At 38.8% G+C, this 16,599-nt stretch overlaps 3 protein-coding genes across 3 annotated transcripts; 1 reads left to right on the top strand and 2 right to left on the bottom strand.

Moving 5' to 3' along the window:
* Positions 1-644: 644 nt before the first annotated feature.
* On the bottom strand, positions 645-2,068 carry LOC105391392. Its single transcript, XM_011562860.3, has 3 exons — positions 1,896-2,068; positions 1,277-1,458; positions 645-900 (listed from the first exon to the last, which is right to left on the bottom strand). The coding sequence occupies exons 1-3, from the start codon at positions 2,049-2,051 to the stop codon at positions 693-695; spliced, it is 546 nt and encodes a 181-aa protein (XP_011561162.3). The 5' UTR covers positions 2,052-2,068; the 3' UTR covers positions 645-692.
* Positions 2,069-2,640: 572 nt separating this feature from the next.
* LOC105391395 (WD repeat-containing protein 91) lies at positions 2,641-8,804 on the bottom strand. The gene is made up of 4 exons (XM_048627884.1): positions 8,461-8,804; positions 3,910-4,059; positions 3,411-3,622; positions 2,641-3,098 (listed from the first exon to the last, which is right to left on the bottom strand). Exons 1-4 carry the CDS (start codon positions 8,702-8,704, stop codon positions 2,865-2,867), a joined length of 840 nt encoding a protein of 279 aa, XP_048483841.1. The 5' UTR covers positions 8,705-8,804; the 3' UTR covers positions 2,641-2,864.
* Positions 8,805-9,222: 418 nt separating this feature from the next.
* Positions 9,223-12,905, top strand: LOC105391409 (GTP-binding protein Rit2). The gene is made up of 5 exons (XM_048627763.1): positions 9,223-9,620; positions 9,952-10,025; positions 10,958-11,152; positions 11,997-12,137; positions 12,782-12,905. Exons 1-5 carry the CDS (start codon positions 9,479-9,481, stop codon positions 12,893-12,895), a joined length of 666 nt encoding a protein of 221 aa, XP_048483720.1. The 5' UTR covers positions 9,223-9,478; the 3' UTR covers positions 12,896-12,905.
* Positions 12,906-16,599: the final 3,694 nt, after the last annotated feature.

Below are 16,599 nucleotides of genomic sequence, written 5' to 3'. Positions count from 1 at the left end.
GTTTTGTCCCTCTCCGACCAAGAACAATTTGTTCTTTTACAGAGAGGGACAAAACAGTTTATTAGTTAAAACGTATTGTAACTTCTCTATGAATAAGGGGGTAAGTGTATAGTGACTAGGTAAATTACATTTAGGTATATTGAGTATTAATTGGTCGTTTCTTGTTTCAATGGGTGCAATTATAAGACTGTAGATGTTCTGTAGTCGTTTAGCAAATTTCTTTGTCTCGTTTCAAAAATTTTGAATGAATTTCAATAAAATTTTGGCTTATCCATTGAAACATAAATATTTATAAAAAATTCACTCACATCCAAGTTTAATTATTTAAATTAAAAAGTTACACTTATGATAATTTGTAAACACTTTTTATTTTAATAATTCCCTTTCTAACAGTCATATGTGGCCTTACTAAAGGATACATTTGCTGTTGTTAAATATGTAAATAAAAGTTGAATTATTGTAAATAATAAAAGTATAAAAATATATGTTTTTGCTATTAAAACTGCTTTAATTTTTTATTCCTAATACCCATATCCTTTCTTTTAGTAGGTTGTATTCAGGTTTTTGGCTGGATGATGATTAACTTTATTTATGAAACCATAATTAGGTTTTTTAAAGCCTTACTTTGTTTCTCTTGGAACATTTGCGAGTTTTGCGATGCGATCTGTATTCGCAGTTATGTTTAGGAGCCCTTAGTTAAAGTAGCACTCATACTCGCTACAAACAGCGGCGGTGGCGGTGGCGGGGCGCTGTGCGTCGACCTTGTCCGGGGCTACGCCGTGTCGTCGGTAGAACGTGTCTCGCAGCACGCCGCGGCGGCCGTGGCTCCCGTCGCGAGCCGTCGTCGCCAGCCGGTGTTGCCAGCCGTAGTCCCAGCTCGTCACTTGGCGGTCGTAGAATCTGCAGTTGTAGATTTGCAAGGTTGTAATGGCTGCAGATAAAGAAACCATATAAAATAGCGGATGGAGTTATGTTAACTCAGCGTATTTGCATGCTTTATAAACAACTTAAAGTGCATTATGCTAACAAAAATAAAATCCCCGCGGTGCATTTTGCGATAGGTACTTTATGCTCTACGATTTCAATAGGTAGGTTCGCGAATGCAGCCCCACCGCGGAAGCATAGAATAACAAGTATGAACAAGGTGGAAGTTATTGAAAGTAGGTATCCTGTAGATTTAGCATAGGTACCTATATCAGCATAAAGCCGTAAACCTATATATAAGTACCTAGGTAGTTAATAATTTCGCTCCAACTTAGGTATTCTTAAATCAAACCTTTCCTCCGGAGCCTTCTTGTACCGTTCCTTCAGATACTCCTCCCCGCTCCCCTTTGTAGTGCTCTTGTAGATGATATCCAGCACCTCGGGCTCCACGGGCCGCATCACGCTAGTGGTCTCGCTGACGGACACTTGCCGTGGAGGTACTACCACCGGCTTCGGCAACTTTTCGTTTAAGACCTAGGAAAGCATGTAGGGATGCTACAGTATTACCTATCTATTAACTCTATGAATGAGGTAGTATGCATAACTATAGATACCTATACGGTATAGCAAATGAAACTTGTAGGGTCACACAAAAACAAAATCTAGTACCTTTCTGTAGGTACTAAATCTATCTTGTAAATCTAGGTTCTAAATCTATATTCTTTAAATATAGTGGATGATAGTAGTTAGGCTTTATTTTGCTAATATGCCTAACTTGATAGATACACCTTAGCTGACTAGAGCAGAGGGTATAAATGTAGGTGAGAAACCCTAAGCTATAGCTATCTACCGTTGTTGAAATGATTGGCCAGTTAGATTGGCGTCGGTCGCTGACTGTCCAGGGCCAGGACATAAGTAACAGGCGGTACGACAAACGAAAAGGTTCATTTTGTAATAGATGTACCACTAACATCAATAAGCTTCCGTCCCAACTCTATGCTCGTATCGATGTCCCTCGCATGGTTCTCCTTGGCGGTCTCCAGCACGCGCATGAGATGCTCCTTGTACCACTGTCGGTTGCGACGCTCGGCACGAGACTCCACCTCCGCTAAGAACTCGTGGTCCATTGTGGGGAGCTGCTAGTTTTGTGTGGAGTAGCCTGTAAATGTACCTTTAAGGTAAGCGTCCACCATTGAATTACTTCAATGGCATCCCATTATCGGTATCGCACCCTTCGACCATAAAAGATCGCACCAAACGGATTGTCATACATGTATAGAGAAACGGATGAAGTGGACGCACTTGTGTGAATTTCTATACAAAGAATACTGAATGTGATGCGTCCGACAGGGTGGATGCTTACCTTTAGACTTTACCTATGGGTTTGTAGCACTGTGAATTTTATTGCTTATAGCATGTTTTAAGTTAAAATATCACTGCTAAAATGTGGGTAAAAATATTTCTGAATGTTTACGAATCTTTCATGATGTCAAGTGTCAAATGAAAAAGATTTTGTGCTTATTTGCAAGTTATATTTAAACTATTTTGTGATTATTTACAAGTTTGGTTTTACATCTTACAAGCGAGGGATTTTACAACATAGGAATGTTCGTGTTAAACTTATAATCCTAGTACTTCAGTTTATAGGAAATTAACTAAAATTCGGTTAAAATATCACTTGTACCTATAAATTAAGGGCTAAACATACACACTCGAACTCAGGGTGAACATAGGACTCATGACCAAATCATTCAATCATAGCCATTTTGTAAATCTAAAGTATTATCAGAGAGCGTCCAGTCGGCGTCTGATTGTATTATACAATAATTAGGTATGTTGCGTGGACTTAATATAAATAATAAATATCAACATAATTTCTACACATTCGCTCATTAACTAAATTTATCTTTACACTTAACACACTAATCTCTATCATCCAATCAATTCTGGCTCTGAGATCTTGAAGTTTTCCTCCCCATGACGGGGCTGCCTCCCATCTGCCTGATGAGTCCGCGCAGCCCCTTGGCCTCGCGCGCGCCGCTGTCGAGGTGCTCAGAGGGAACTGCGCAGAAGTCGTCGACTAGGGGTAGGGGCCCGCTGAGCCGTTCTGAGTACTGCGCCAGGCGAGACTGGTGCCCGATTGGAGAGGTTTTTTCAGGTGGTTGTGGTTGCATCTGTAAAGGTAATTAAGGATATGTATTTTTTATGCTTTTGCCTTTTGTGTTAGCTAAAATACAGAAGATACAATTATTAATTGCATAATTTTCTTTCAATATTTATGTATAGTTACACTACAGATGATTGAATGCGACTTTTTAGCTAATATACAGTATAATTTTTGAAAAAAAACAGGGATTTTAATATAATACTTTTAAAATATTAGCTTATGGGCTATTAGATAAGTTAAATGCTGCATAACTGTGTTCGCTAAGGGGTCCCTCAGTAACAAGTGACAAGTAGAAGTAATACATAATAATGACACTAACTTTACTCTGAAGGCGAAGCGTAGCAAGCTCATCTTGCAGCCGCTTCACCATAGCTGCGTCACTCTCGTAGCTGGTGAGCGTGGGCTGCGGCATGCACTGGAACACGGTGGCCAGCAGGTTGTGCAGCGACACCAGCACCGAGTCCTGCCAGCTGCGCGTGAAGTACAGGCTGAACGAGAGGTTCTCTTCTGGCTTCTGGATGTATGGGAGCACTGGGGGTGGAAGCAGATGGGTTAGGTTAGAGTGGGAAACAGATTGCAGTTATGTATACTGTTATTATACAAAAAATATGAAAAATGGGTATGAATGTGAAATATGTTAAGAATGAATTTGCAGCTTCACTTAAACATAATATTATGTCTCTTCTCTTTCTCTTTGGAGAGTTTCAGGGTAAAGTTAATGCCAGACTACTTTGTCTAGGTAGTCTGGCAGCCGTTTATTGTTGGAAGGGCTTTAGGAAACAAATAAAATGCAATAAATCATACTGATTTGCACTTACTGAACCATTCCTTCCACTCATTCTGTCCTTGCAGTTCAGGGAGCATTTTAGACAGGAACTCTGTGACTCTCTCATTCTTGACCCCCCCATTGCCCTGCACGGCCGTCACCAGGTACAGCTTGTATAGACTGTACTCCATTTTGCGGATTGCTGTAAATTTTAATGACATAAATATGGTACTTCAATATGAAGAGTAAAAAAAATAAGCTAATGAATTTAATAAAAACTTCCTGTTGTCAGGATTTTGTCTATGTCACTTCCTTGTCTACTGGTAACAAACAACATGGCTGTACATATTATTTTCTGTAAATTACAATAAAAGTTAATTATACCCAATATGTGAGTATTTCTCCTAGTTCTCTACAAATATCCACTGCGCAACGATATATAAATAACAGGTTATGGGCGATATGGCGCAAAGTTACCCAAAGTTGGAAGCTTCAAGCTTCGACAATTGGCTCTTCAGAGTCAAATGCTTCTTAGACGAAAAACAGATAAAATATGTTTTAGAAAGCAAAACCACCGAAAAGAGTGATGAAAAATATGGAGCACACGATGCGAAGGCTAAATGCATCATAGTTCAATGCCTTACGGACAAGCATTTAAACATAATAAAAGAGTGCAACACGGCACAAGAAATGGTAAAAGTACTAGAAGATACATTCCAAAGAAAGAGTATAATGACTAAGATCCATTTACGAAGAAAATTGCTAAACGTGAAACATGAAAAATCCGAGAAACTAGAAGAGTATTTCGCAAGGTTTGATACCATCGTACGGGAACTGGAATGCACCGGAGAGAAGGTGGAAGAGAAAGACAAAGTCTGCTACATACTGACAGGACTAGAAGAAAGGTATGACAGCTTAATAACAGCAATAGAAACAATAAATACAGATATTAAGTTAGAATATGTAAAAGCGAGACTATTAGATGAAGAACTAAAGATGAAGAACAAAAATCCGGAACATACAAGTGAAGAAACAGCTTTCCCCAACATAGTGACATGCTACAGATGCAACAAACCCGGACACATAGCAACAGAGTGCCGAGGAAGAGGACAGAGAAGAGGAACACAATTTCAAGGACGAGGAAACAGAGGTCATGGTCGAGGAAGAGGATATATAGCAAGAGGACAAGGTCATCAATATGGAAACTACAGTCGAGAAGATCAAAGACATCATGCGAGCCAACAGGGGTCATCGTGGCAGCATACGGCGGCAACTGCATCAGAAGAAAACAAAGAATTTTCATTCATAGCAGGTACACAAAATGATAATTTTAAGAACAACAAAGTAGAGAATTGTAAATTAGAGTTCATTGTAGATTCAGGTTGCACAGAACATCTAATTCAAAGTAAATACGAGAGATATATGTCAGAAATTCAATACTTAGATAAAGAAGTAAAAATATTTATAGCAAATGGAGATTACGTAACAGCAAACAAGAGAGGAAATATTTATGTTACAAGTGATAGCGCAAGTATAAAAATAGACGCACTAATAGTAGAAAGTTTATCATTTAACTTACTTTCTGTAAGAAAAATAGTTCAGAATGATTGTGAAGTAAGGTTTAACTCTGAAACTGTAGAAATTCAGAAGAATAATAATAGCGGTAATAAAATAGTAGGATACTGTTCAGGGAAACTATATAAGTTACATACAGAGATAGCTGTAGATAGATGTAACTATGCTAATTTCAGCACCGGAGAAGTATGGCACAGAAGGCTGGGACACCTCAACCGTAGGAGTTTACAAACTATGAACCTACCGGTAAGCAAAAATGTATGCGGTCCATGTATGGAAGGAAAAGGAAAAAGGAAACCATTCCAAAGCATATTGAAACCAAGGTCGCACAATATAGGCGAATTGATACATACGGATATAGCAGGACCAGTAAATATCGAAGGATTCAACGGAGAGCGGTATTATCAAACTATAATAGACGATTACTCACACTTTTGCGAAGTGAGACTACTAAAAATTAAAAGTGAAGCAACAGATAATATTATACACTACATAAATAGAATTGAAAATGAAAAAGGAATAAGAGTTAAGAAAATAAGATGTGACAATGGAGGAGAGTTTAAAAATAGAAAAATAGAAGAATTTTGTCAGGAACGTGGCATTATTATACAGTATACTGTCCCATATTCACCACAAAGCAACGGAGTTGCCGAACGCGTGAATCAGACGTTATACAACAAAGCCAGAACACAACTGAATGAGGCTAATCTGCCAAAACATCTATGGGGAGAAGCAATATTATGCTCAGCATATCAGCTAAATCGATGCCCATCATCTGCCATTAATTTTGAGACACCAGAATGCATTATGAGAGGAAAAACAGACCTGTCAAGGCTCAAAACATTTGGAAGCAAAGCATGGGCTGTGATTTTACCAAGACAGAGTAAATTCGAGGGCAGAGCGAAAGAAGGGAGAATGGTAGGATACGCACCAACTGGATACAGGCTGTGGGATCCAGAGACTAACAAAATAATCATCAGTCGAGATGTAAGATTTGATGAATCAGACATCATATATCAAGAAAAGAAACAGGACAATAATGTAAGATACTACCAAGAAGAAGAACAAGGACAAGAAAATGAACAAGACGAGAATATACAAAGACAAGCTGAAGTGCAAGTTCATGAAGAGAGACATCAAGAACTAAGTAGAGAACAAAGAACTAGAAGGCTACCTACATATTTAAAGGATTACGAATTGGAAGAAGACGTTATAGAACAAGAAGCAAACATAGCATTCTGTCTACACATAGAACCTCAAACATATGATGAAGCTATTAAAGAAGGAGAAGGATGGAAAGAAGCAATAGATAATGAGTTAAATTCGCACAAACAACTGAATACTTGGACAGAGACAAAACTACCAAATCAGAAAAGAGCTATAGACACCAAATGGGTTTTTAGAACAAAGCAAGATGGAAAAAAGAAAGCACGACTAGTAGCAAAAGGTTTTCAAACAGACAACAAGTACAATGTTTACTCACCAGTGGCCAGAATGTCAACTATAAGAATGATGCTAAGCTATGCACTACAGGAAGATCATCAGCTAAGACAGTTCGATGTACCAACTGCATTTCTTAATGGCGAATTAAAAGAAGAAGTATATATAAAACCACCAGATGGAGTACAAGTCGGCCAAGGAAAGGTACTGAAGCTAAACAAAGCTTTATATGGTTTGCGAGAAGCACCAAAATGCTGGAATGACAGATTTCACGACTTCATAATTAAGCAAGGTTTTGAACAATCAAAACATGATTTTTGCTTATACACGAAAAAAGATGAATGGTTACTGATCTGGGTGGATGACATCATAACTATGGGAAACTGTATGGATACTATAAAGAAATTAAAAGAAGAATTCAATGTAAGAGACCTGGGAGAAGTTAAAGAATATATTGGCATGGAAATACATAGAGAGCAGAATATATTAAAAATAAAACAAGAAAAGATGATTAATAAAATAATAGAAAAATTCGGAATGGAATCGTGCAAAGGTGTAAATACGCCGATAGAGGCTACTAAATCCAAAAACAATGAAGAAGAAGATATAATCACAAATGTACCATATAGAGAACTAATCGGATGTTTAACATACATCTCTACAACATCTAGACCAGATATAACTTATGCAACTTCATATCTTAGCAGGTACTTAGATAAACCAACGAAAGAAAGATGGATTGCAGCTAAGAGAATACTAAGATATTTAAAACAAACTGCAAGTAAATGCTTAACCTATATCAAGAATAAAGATTCGCAGAAGAGATTATTAGCCTACAGTGACGCGGATTGGGCAAGCGACAGTCAAGACAGGAAAAGCGTAAGTGGCTGCGCTATATTTTACTGCGACAATTTAATTTCATGGTTTTCAAAGAAACAGTGCACCGTCTCATTATCATCTGCAGAGGCTGAATATGTGGCTGCTGCAATGGTAACGTCGGAGCTAATATATTTAAAAGGTATATCAGCTAACTTCAATATGGATATTGATGCATACTTACTTGTTGATAATCAAAGTGCGATTAGAATGATTGAATGTAACGAAAATAGTAAGCGCACCAAACATATTGATATTAAGTTTCATTTTGTTAAAGATGCGGTATGTAATAAGAATATTGTTGTATCGTATGTGTCTACGCAACAAAATGTAGCCGATATATTTACTAAACCGCTGAGTACTGTAAAACACAATTATTTAGTAATGAGACTCTTTATTATATAAAATACGAAGTAAGTTTGTCTTGTTAACAATGTTTACATTATAAGTTGTTTTAATGTTTGAACGCATATGAAGAAAAGAAGTGTTATAAGTTTATTTAATTGCAATATTCAATTAGAAATTTAATATTGAGAGGGGGTGTCAGGATTTTGTCTATGTCACTTCCTTGTCTACTGGTAACAAACAACATGGCTGTACATATTATTTTCTGTAAATTACAATAAAAGTTAATTATACCCAATATGTGAGTATTTCTCCTAGTTCTCTACAAATATCCACTGCGCAACGATATATAAATAACACCTGTTACCTGGTTGAAAGTGTATCTCTAGCTTGGAAAACACGAAGTTATCCAAGTGAGACCAGTATTCTTTTAATCCGTTTAGGTCTGATACGTTTATGAAATGCAAGATTTGCTCAATAATTTTGTCCACTCGAAACCCTTTATCTTTATCAGCCTTGAGATCATTGTCGAAAGATTTCAGAGTAGAAGTAAATCCACGGTACAGTAAATATTCTCTCACTAATTCATCTACAAACTGAATGTGAGCCATGGCAAGTTATTTGCTGCTCATTTAAATAATTAAAATGCTTCAGTTCACTACCCTGGCTCTGTTTTTCTCTCCAAAAATCTGAAAATGAAAACTGAAAAGTAAACTAACTGGGTGACATTGACAGCTCTTTTTTTGACAATTAACACTGTTGGAAATCAGAGTCAACATTGAAATAAAAGAAACGTTGTAGATGATTACTACACAGATTCATGAAAAACGTTTTTGCAACGTTGTGCCTATGACACATACGAGCTGCTACCAACAGTGAGAAAATATTGAAAACAATAAATAGAGGGTCTACTTTGACTTTACGATTCTATGAATTTTATTATTTTTTATTTAATTTACTGAGTCTAGTATTTATAAGTATCTACATCGTATATTCAAATTCAGCGCACAGTACAAACTATGCAGCAGTGCCTGCGGCTTTGGGCTGCCGCTTGCCGTGGCATTCTATATGTTTATTTAGTAAAATTAATCGATTGATTTTTTTTTGCGGCCTTGACTAAAAAAAAAAAGACGTGAGCGGAACCCAAACAAATACCAACACAACGGCGATTAATAAATTTATCAAAAATGTCAATCGCCTCAATCAGCTGTCGATTTTTCCGTGAATATTTGTGTTTGTCGACGGGTACCGTAGTTTGCTTGCACAAGAATGGGTTGTAATAAATGAGAGGTGCGGTGTGAGTGTGGTGGGACGGTGGTGCGGAGCGCGGAGGCGGCGGAGCTGGTGGAGCGCGCGGGTGGGGCGGGCCGCGACAGGCATGCGGCATGTCGGCGGAGGCCGGCACGTCGCGCGGGGGCCTGCGCGTCTACAAGATCGTGGTGCTCGGCGACGGCGGCGTGGGCAAGTCCGCCGTCACGCTGCAGTTCGTCAGCCACAGCTTCTTGGACTACCACGACCCTACCATAGGTACCTCGATCATGCCTGCATATTCTCTTATTCATCATCAGCCAACAATCGTCCACTGTCAGACATAAGGGTCTCCTATTGATCTGGTCTTCATATAAAGTCCTTCCGTAAAAGCATGAAGTGATAACATGAATAAGATGTCATGGTGGCGAGACACCTCTGTTGACCCTTTCAGGGATTGCAGTTGTGAGCATTATGTCATTGTAAAGGAGCTGGTACATATTTGTATTTATTTTCCATACTCTGATCCTTTTTGATGAATCTCTAAGCTCAAAATGAAATGAAGAATGATTATGTGCCTCACTAAATTGGTATGTGTGTGCTGTTTCAGAGGACTCATACCAGCAGCAAGCTGTGATAGATGGGGAGCCGGCACTGCTCGACATACTGGACACAGCTGGCCAGGTCTGTTACAATATTCATTTAACATATCAGTTCTATGAAGGAGCTGTATTCAAATTGCTTTCTTGAGTGTTAAATTGTTGATGTCCCATTTTAACTTGGCTACCCTATCTCCAATTTATTTTATATAATTAGATATGATTAGTTTACCCTCAATTTGACTAACTTCCATCAAGAATCTTTCAGATTTGAAATACTGTCTTTTTCTATACATTGCTCAGTTAAACAGTTACATTGGTCTAAAAGGGTGTTTGATAGATTTTGAGAGTGCTGTTCAATGTGAATTTTGTGGTATGGCCCAGTCTGTTTACATTTAAAAACAATTTTATAGCTTGATGGTTTATGTTTATCATCTGAAATAGATTTTATTTGATTATGCTGTTTGTAAGATAAACAACCTCAGTGCATATAAAAAGAAGAAATGTTTAGACACCAGAACTAACATGTTATGTATTCATAATCATATTTTTGCAAATTCACTATTCTTCTGCACCAAATAAGTCTCCTGAGTATCAACTGTATCCACTGTGTATGTGGCAGACCACATCCTGGGTCAGTAACTTACAAAAAATCTGAAGTCTCATCCTCTCACCATGGTGACAAATCCTGGGGCAGCCATGTGTTTGTCATTGACACCAACATCATAAGAAAACTATTTCTCTTATAATTACCCAGTGCCACTGGTCCACTCTGCACCTTTTACCAGACCATTCTATCTTTACTCTTGCATCAGCTAGAGTCTGACAATCCTAACATTGTGACAGAAATAAGTGGCAAAACCAAACAAAGTTTTAAATTATGAGTAGGGCAACAATTACTATTATTATTCTTTGTAACTATGGCCTCTATGTCTTAATGACTTTTTCTTATTAATTGATTTAGGCATACCAGTTAAAGCACCTCACTTTACCAAACAAAAACAACTTCATCTGCAGGTGGAGTTCACAGCGATGCGCGAGCAGTACATGCGGTGCGGGGAGGGCTTCGTGCTCTGCTACAGCGTGACGGACCGGCGGTCGTTCCGCGCGGCGGCCGAGTACCGGCGGCTGCTGGCGCTGGCGCGGCGCACGGAGCGCCTGCCGCTCGTGCTGGTGGGGAATAAGCTAGATCTGGCGCCGAGGTATAGACAGGTGGGTTATACTCTGAGTGTACGACTACGAAAAGGAGGAGACAGGTCTAATAGGTATGTAGAACGACAGCGTCACCGCTCGGTCGACGCAGCGCTCACGCAACACACTCACAATGCTCGTATGGCATCGCACTCATGAGGCGATTTCATCAGTATTTTTTTTTGAGCGAGTGGCTAGTCGCTTCGCAATCTTGCTCGCTCATGAAGCTACAAAGGTTTTAGTGTATGGTGGAAATCGTGCTTCCGGCTTAGGCTACTGTTGCAATTTGTCGGGCACATCCATTCAACCCGGTGTGGAATCGTGGGTCCCTATAGCGTGACGGACCGGCGGTCCTTCCGCGCGGCGGCCGAGTACCGGCGGCTGCTGGCGCTGGCGCGGCGCACGGAGCGCCTGCCGCTAGTCCTGGTCGGGAATAAGTTGGATCTGGCGCCGAGGTATAGACAGGTATGTTACTAGTATTGGTTATTTCCACTCGAGTATTTCCATATAACAAGCGAAGCGCGGGAAGAACAAAACAGCTCCGCGACGCGATACAACGTTGAGTTGTATTGCGTCGCGGAGCGTGATCGTGATCGAGTTTGTATTGTAGAATCTGAAGAGGCTTTACACGGGCCGAGGACACATTTTGAGAGGCTAGTCTTGATTATTATGCTGTTATTGCAATTTGTCGGGGGACCGCGGGGCCTGCGCCTCGGTATAGGCAGGTTTTATGTGTAGATTCTGGTTGTACACTACCAAATATGGCAGGTTCTTCAGTATACCTTGTTCCATTCTTAGAGTTCGCCAAATTGTATATTTTTTTAATGCAGCACTATAAAGATCTTGTTACACGTCCTCTCCCCAGGTGAGCACGGAGGAGGGCGTGGCGCTGGCGACGCAGCTGGGCTGTCCGTTCTTCGAGACGTCGGCGGCGCTGAGGCACTTCGTGGACGACGCCTTCCACGCGCTCGTGCGGGAGATACGGCGCCTCGAGCGGCAGAGACAGGTCCGTACACCATGTATTAGCATACCTAGTAGTCCTTGTACAGTTGCCACAGAGTATCTGACCGACCACTCACACGTAATAAATATAAGGAGAATACATACTCATTACATACTATTATTTGGTGCTCAAATATCTCTATGGCAGTCTGAACAATAGTCATTATGTTATTTGACCTAAATGCATTGCATATGAATACAGAAGGGCTAGTACGGGATGCATTAAAGACGTGCCAAGAGTTTTGCATCGCGCTCATTCACATCGCGCAGCCTCAAGAGCGAGCGCGACGAAGAACTCTTGTCACGTCTTAATAGCGACCTGTGATACAGGGCCAGGTGTCCCAAATTTTTATGGTATTCCTTGGAGGGCTGATGGTGCTTTATACTAATGTAAGGTCGCTTTATAAGACCAATGTCGACTACACTAAGTACTATTACGATTTTCCGGTCACTCAGCTCTCCAAGACGTGATATAGACTTATGGGCCAACCTTTATATGAGTGATTGAACGTATTTGGTTTTGGATAAATTTCAATAAAGCTCAACGCCAGCTAACCATATCCTGACTACGTATTTTAAAAAGCATTAATTATTTAAAAATATTATACATAAAACAGTAATTAAATAACCACCATGTCTGTCCCACAGTCGTCGATACTGGGCACGGGCCTGCCGGCGGGCGGCGGGCGGCGGCGGTGGCGGCGCCTGCGCAGCATCTTCGCGCTCGTGTTCCGCCGCAAGCGCCGCCAGACCGCGCCCTAATGCACTAATGCGGGGATAAAGGTTAGGGCGTATATAGAAAGGAAACTGGGTTACTAGGATCGCTTTTTCTATGCATTATAAGCGCTGCGGCCGCTTTACGGGTTCGTTATCGACGTCGTATCGTATTTATGGATCGCAAATCGCGATATAGTGACGTTTACCTAAATAACGAACCGTGTAGCGACAGGTGGTTCCGTAAAAGTATGAAACTGCCAGGTCTGTTTCTGTAACCAGCGTTCTCTATGTATACGCCCTTCGTCTTTACAAAAAACTAAGTTTCGGATCGCTGCTGCGCTAGCCAAGACTCTATCTTGTTGCATTACACGTGCCGACTGCATGACATTAGCTCTCGTTCGTTTTTGTAAAGCTAGAGTAATCCTCTTGTGACGCAACGACAAGATAAGGAAATGCCACACTTTGTGAACGGTCTAAGCGTCGATCATAAACGCGTCTCTCTAAACAAACAATAAGGAATTTCTCCCGTCTACTCCTTACAGTTAAAAATTAAACAAAACGGGAATAAGGTATTCTAAAACTAATCTTCATTTTAGGAGTAAAGGCTTAAGTTAAGGCCTTTTTAACATAAAACCGTTTATGTCAAAAAATAAATAAGTGAATGGGAGAGTTCTATAGACAAGGCGCAATGTGGCATGATGTTGAATTTAATACTTTAGGAGTGACACAGGGGAAAAAACTGGTTGAAAATTTATCTCAGTGAAAGGACTTGCTAATGCAGAACTTTCTCTTTGAACAGTTCTTACTAAGTATATACTTATGTAATAGATTCGTATAGACACAAAATTAGCCCCATATTATGACAAAAAAGGTATTTTGTATTTCCTCTACCTCAAGTTAAAACTATCTAAATTAGTTCGTAATTTAATATTAATGTACTTGGAACCCTGATAAATCACTTGACAAATGAAATGCTGTCTAGTCTGGATTAAAATAAAATCTACAATTAGGATTTCTGTAAGTTTCAACCAAAAAATTATGCAATTGTTTTTAAATTTGACGATTTTTTATAGTTACTGCTATGAAACCCCCAGTAGTTAACCGTTAGGCCTACTATTAATGTTACTTCGTGAACTACAGGTTTCTGAGTAAACACTCATACTTTATTTATTTCTATGTACAAGCTTTCTCCTAAGAGGACCAATTTCTATGGGTGAAATTTTAATATATAAAATTGTACCGACAATATTTTTGAAAAATATTATGTCCGTGGTAGGTAGTTCAGTTTGTTAGTCTTTATATGTACCTACTCAGATGTATAATTTGTTTACTAACGTTAGGTTTATAAGTGTTGTTTCGCGTGGTTTCTACTCAATATTACTATAACATATTTCACACTTGTATTGTCTGTCAAATACTCTTGGTGTACTCATGTAAACTTTTCGAAATTATATGTAGTATTCGCCGTAAGCGAACCCTTCCCTCAACGATATGCCCATAGATAGACTAGTAGGTTATAATATAAGTGACCCCTCGCACAAAACGACGTCATTAACGGCTTAGAACCGAGTCTTCCGCGAAAAACCCGAAAAAGCAATAAAATATATGTTAGTTTCGATTTTATATGTAATGAAAACGACGGCCGGATTAGTGCAGTACTTATTGCAGGTAGGTGATAGGTTCAGCCAATCATGTGTGAGTATATCTCCATGTGAATGGTGGGCTGTGATTGGCTGACACTAGTGCCGTGAAGTTAGCTTCACTAAACTGCTAAGCGGTCCTGCGCTAATACCGCCCGCGTAGTATTGTTCATTTAGTATTAAAAAATAGCTCGTAGGAAATTTTAGATATTTATTAATCATTTGTGGAAATGTTATGTATTATACGTTAACTTATTACTAATATTTTAGGATGTTAACCGATCCCCAGTTGCATAGATATCGTGTGTAGTTCTTACCAAAGTTTTTTATGTGTATGTATAGAGTTTTAATTTGAATGTTACCTGTATTTATTTCACAACCTAAAAGTACAACTAAGTAAAAAATAAGTGAGAATTGTCGAGCTCTTAATTTAATCTGTGTGACAGATGCAGCAATAAGTAAATTATTATTATTATATTAAAGAAATAACGTTAGTTCCCTATCGGTGTAATGTTTGTGCGCGACCATTTCTGCTCCAGGCTGGGTGCGACAGAGACAGGGCACATCGAGTCCTCCGTCTCTTTCACACGTAGCGTGGAGCCGGTCGCGTACTGTAATGTGTAAAACCCTTATTGTTGGGAAAAATAATAATAGGTAAAAAACGCACAAATATAGTGTAGTGAATGTTGTTGATATCCTGTGGCGTGTTGTATGTACGTTGCGTGCGTAGTGCCCTTTTTGACGTAAATGGTTTGTCGAGTACCTTAATGGATGTATGTATAAGCAATAACAATGTAACTTAGCTATAGTGGCGCAATGCTATAGCTACATTTTAAAGAAAATAACATTGAGCCCAGAATTTAGAGGGTAAGGTAATTCCATTAACTACATACTTTTTACCTCTACTTTGTTCTAGTTAAGACGGATCCTACGTACACAGTTTAGTCATAGTATCACAAAAAACGGGCAAATTGACTAGGCATATTCCGGCACAATTTGGAGGTGTCAAAAGAAGGCTACATGTAAGTTTACATATTTATAACTTAAGCAAACTCTGAGCTTCATCGGAAGGCGTGTGACGCTGTTTCTGATCTATTTCACGCTGAATGTAATCAAAATGAGTCGCCCTGTCAATATCAGGTTAACTACGTTAAATTCCCACGTTAAAATTTTGAAGGCAAACGAAAAGGGTTGAAGTTTACATGTACAGTATAAGGCAGATAAATCTGACCCCTCTCAGAAGCATTGTTACTATGAGAGGGGGGTCAGGTTTCTCTGCACATGACCGTACCTTACGGGCGAGGCTGGGAGAACCAGTTCTTAAATTTTAGCTTAAATTTGATTACATTTAGTACTTCTTAGCTACTAAGTATCTACTCTATTCTTGTCATCGTGTAATTGTGTTTATTTTACCTACAGCTACAGTTTGAAACAAATCTAAATACTTATCAAATATGTTTTCTACCTTTTATACTTCTACCTACATTTTAATTCTAATTGTCATATTTGCCAACAAAAACTAATGAGACATTTAAAAAAAACCAAAAAAATTGTACCAACATCTGTAGGACCTGAAAAAATTACAGCAATAAGAAAAAATATATATTTATCATAATATTTATTTTGATTTGTTTTTATGTAGGTAAAATAGTTTTCTTAAAATCTAGTCATTTATACATACTTTTATACTCGTAGATTCCTTCTATTCTAAATAACATTTAAAATATGTTCTCAGATTATGTCTGATGGAGTTTATGTTGCATAAGTTTATTTACTACTAGATATTATTTTGTATTACTGGAATAGAACCAAAATACTTAAACAAGCGATACCCGATAAAACTTTCAACATACTTTAGTTGGGTTTCTACTTTACTACTATAAACTACGACAGTGTAAATTTAATGTAGTAAGTGTATTGTTTATTAAATCAGCCTCATAGCTATACGAATAAGTCCAAGCTTACTTCGCTAACGTAACACAACCTTTTGTTTTGATTAGATTTTGACTTATACTAACTTCAAGAAGGCGGGCATTTCTTTTTAAATAGGCTCTCTTTCATACATACAAATGATTCGTTCCAATGAAACCGTTTTTTAAGAGAATGAAA

Source organism: Plutella xylostella, chromosome 19, assembly GCF_932276165.1.
Source record: "Plutella xylostella chromosome 19, ilPluXylo3.1, whole genome shotgun sequence".
NCBI lineage: Eukaryota > Metazoa > Arthropoda > Insecta > Lepidoptera > Plutellidae > Plutella > Plutella xylostella.
Note: the sequence above shows the minus strand (reverse complement) of the source record. Positions and strands in the feature narration are given on the sequence as shown.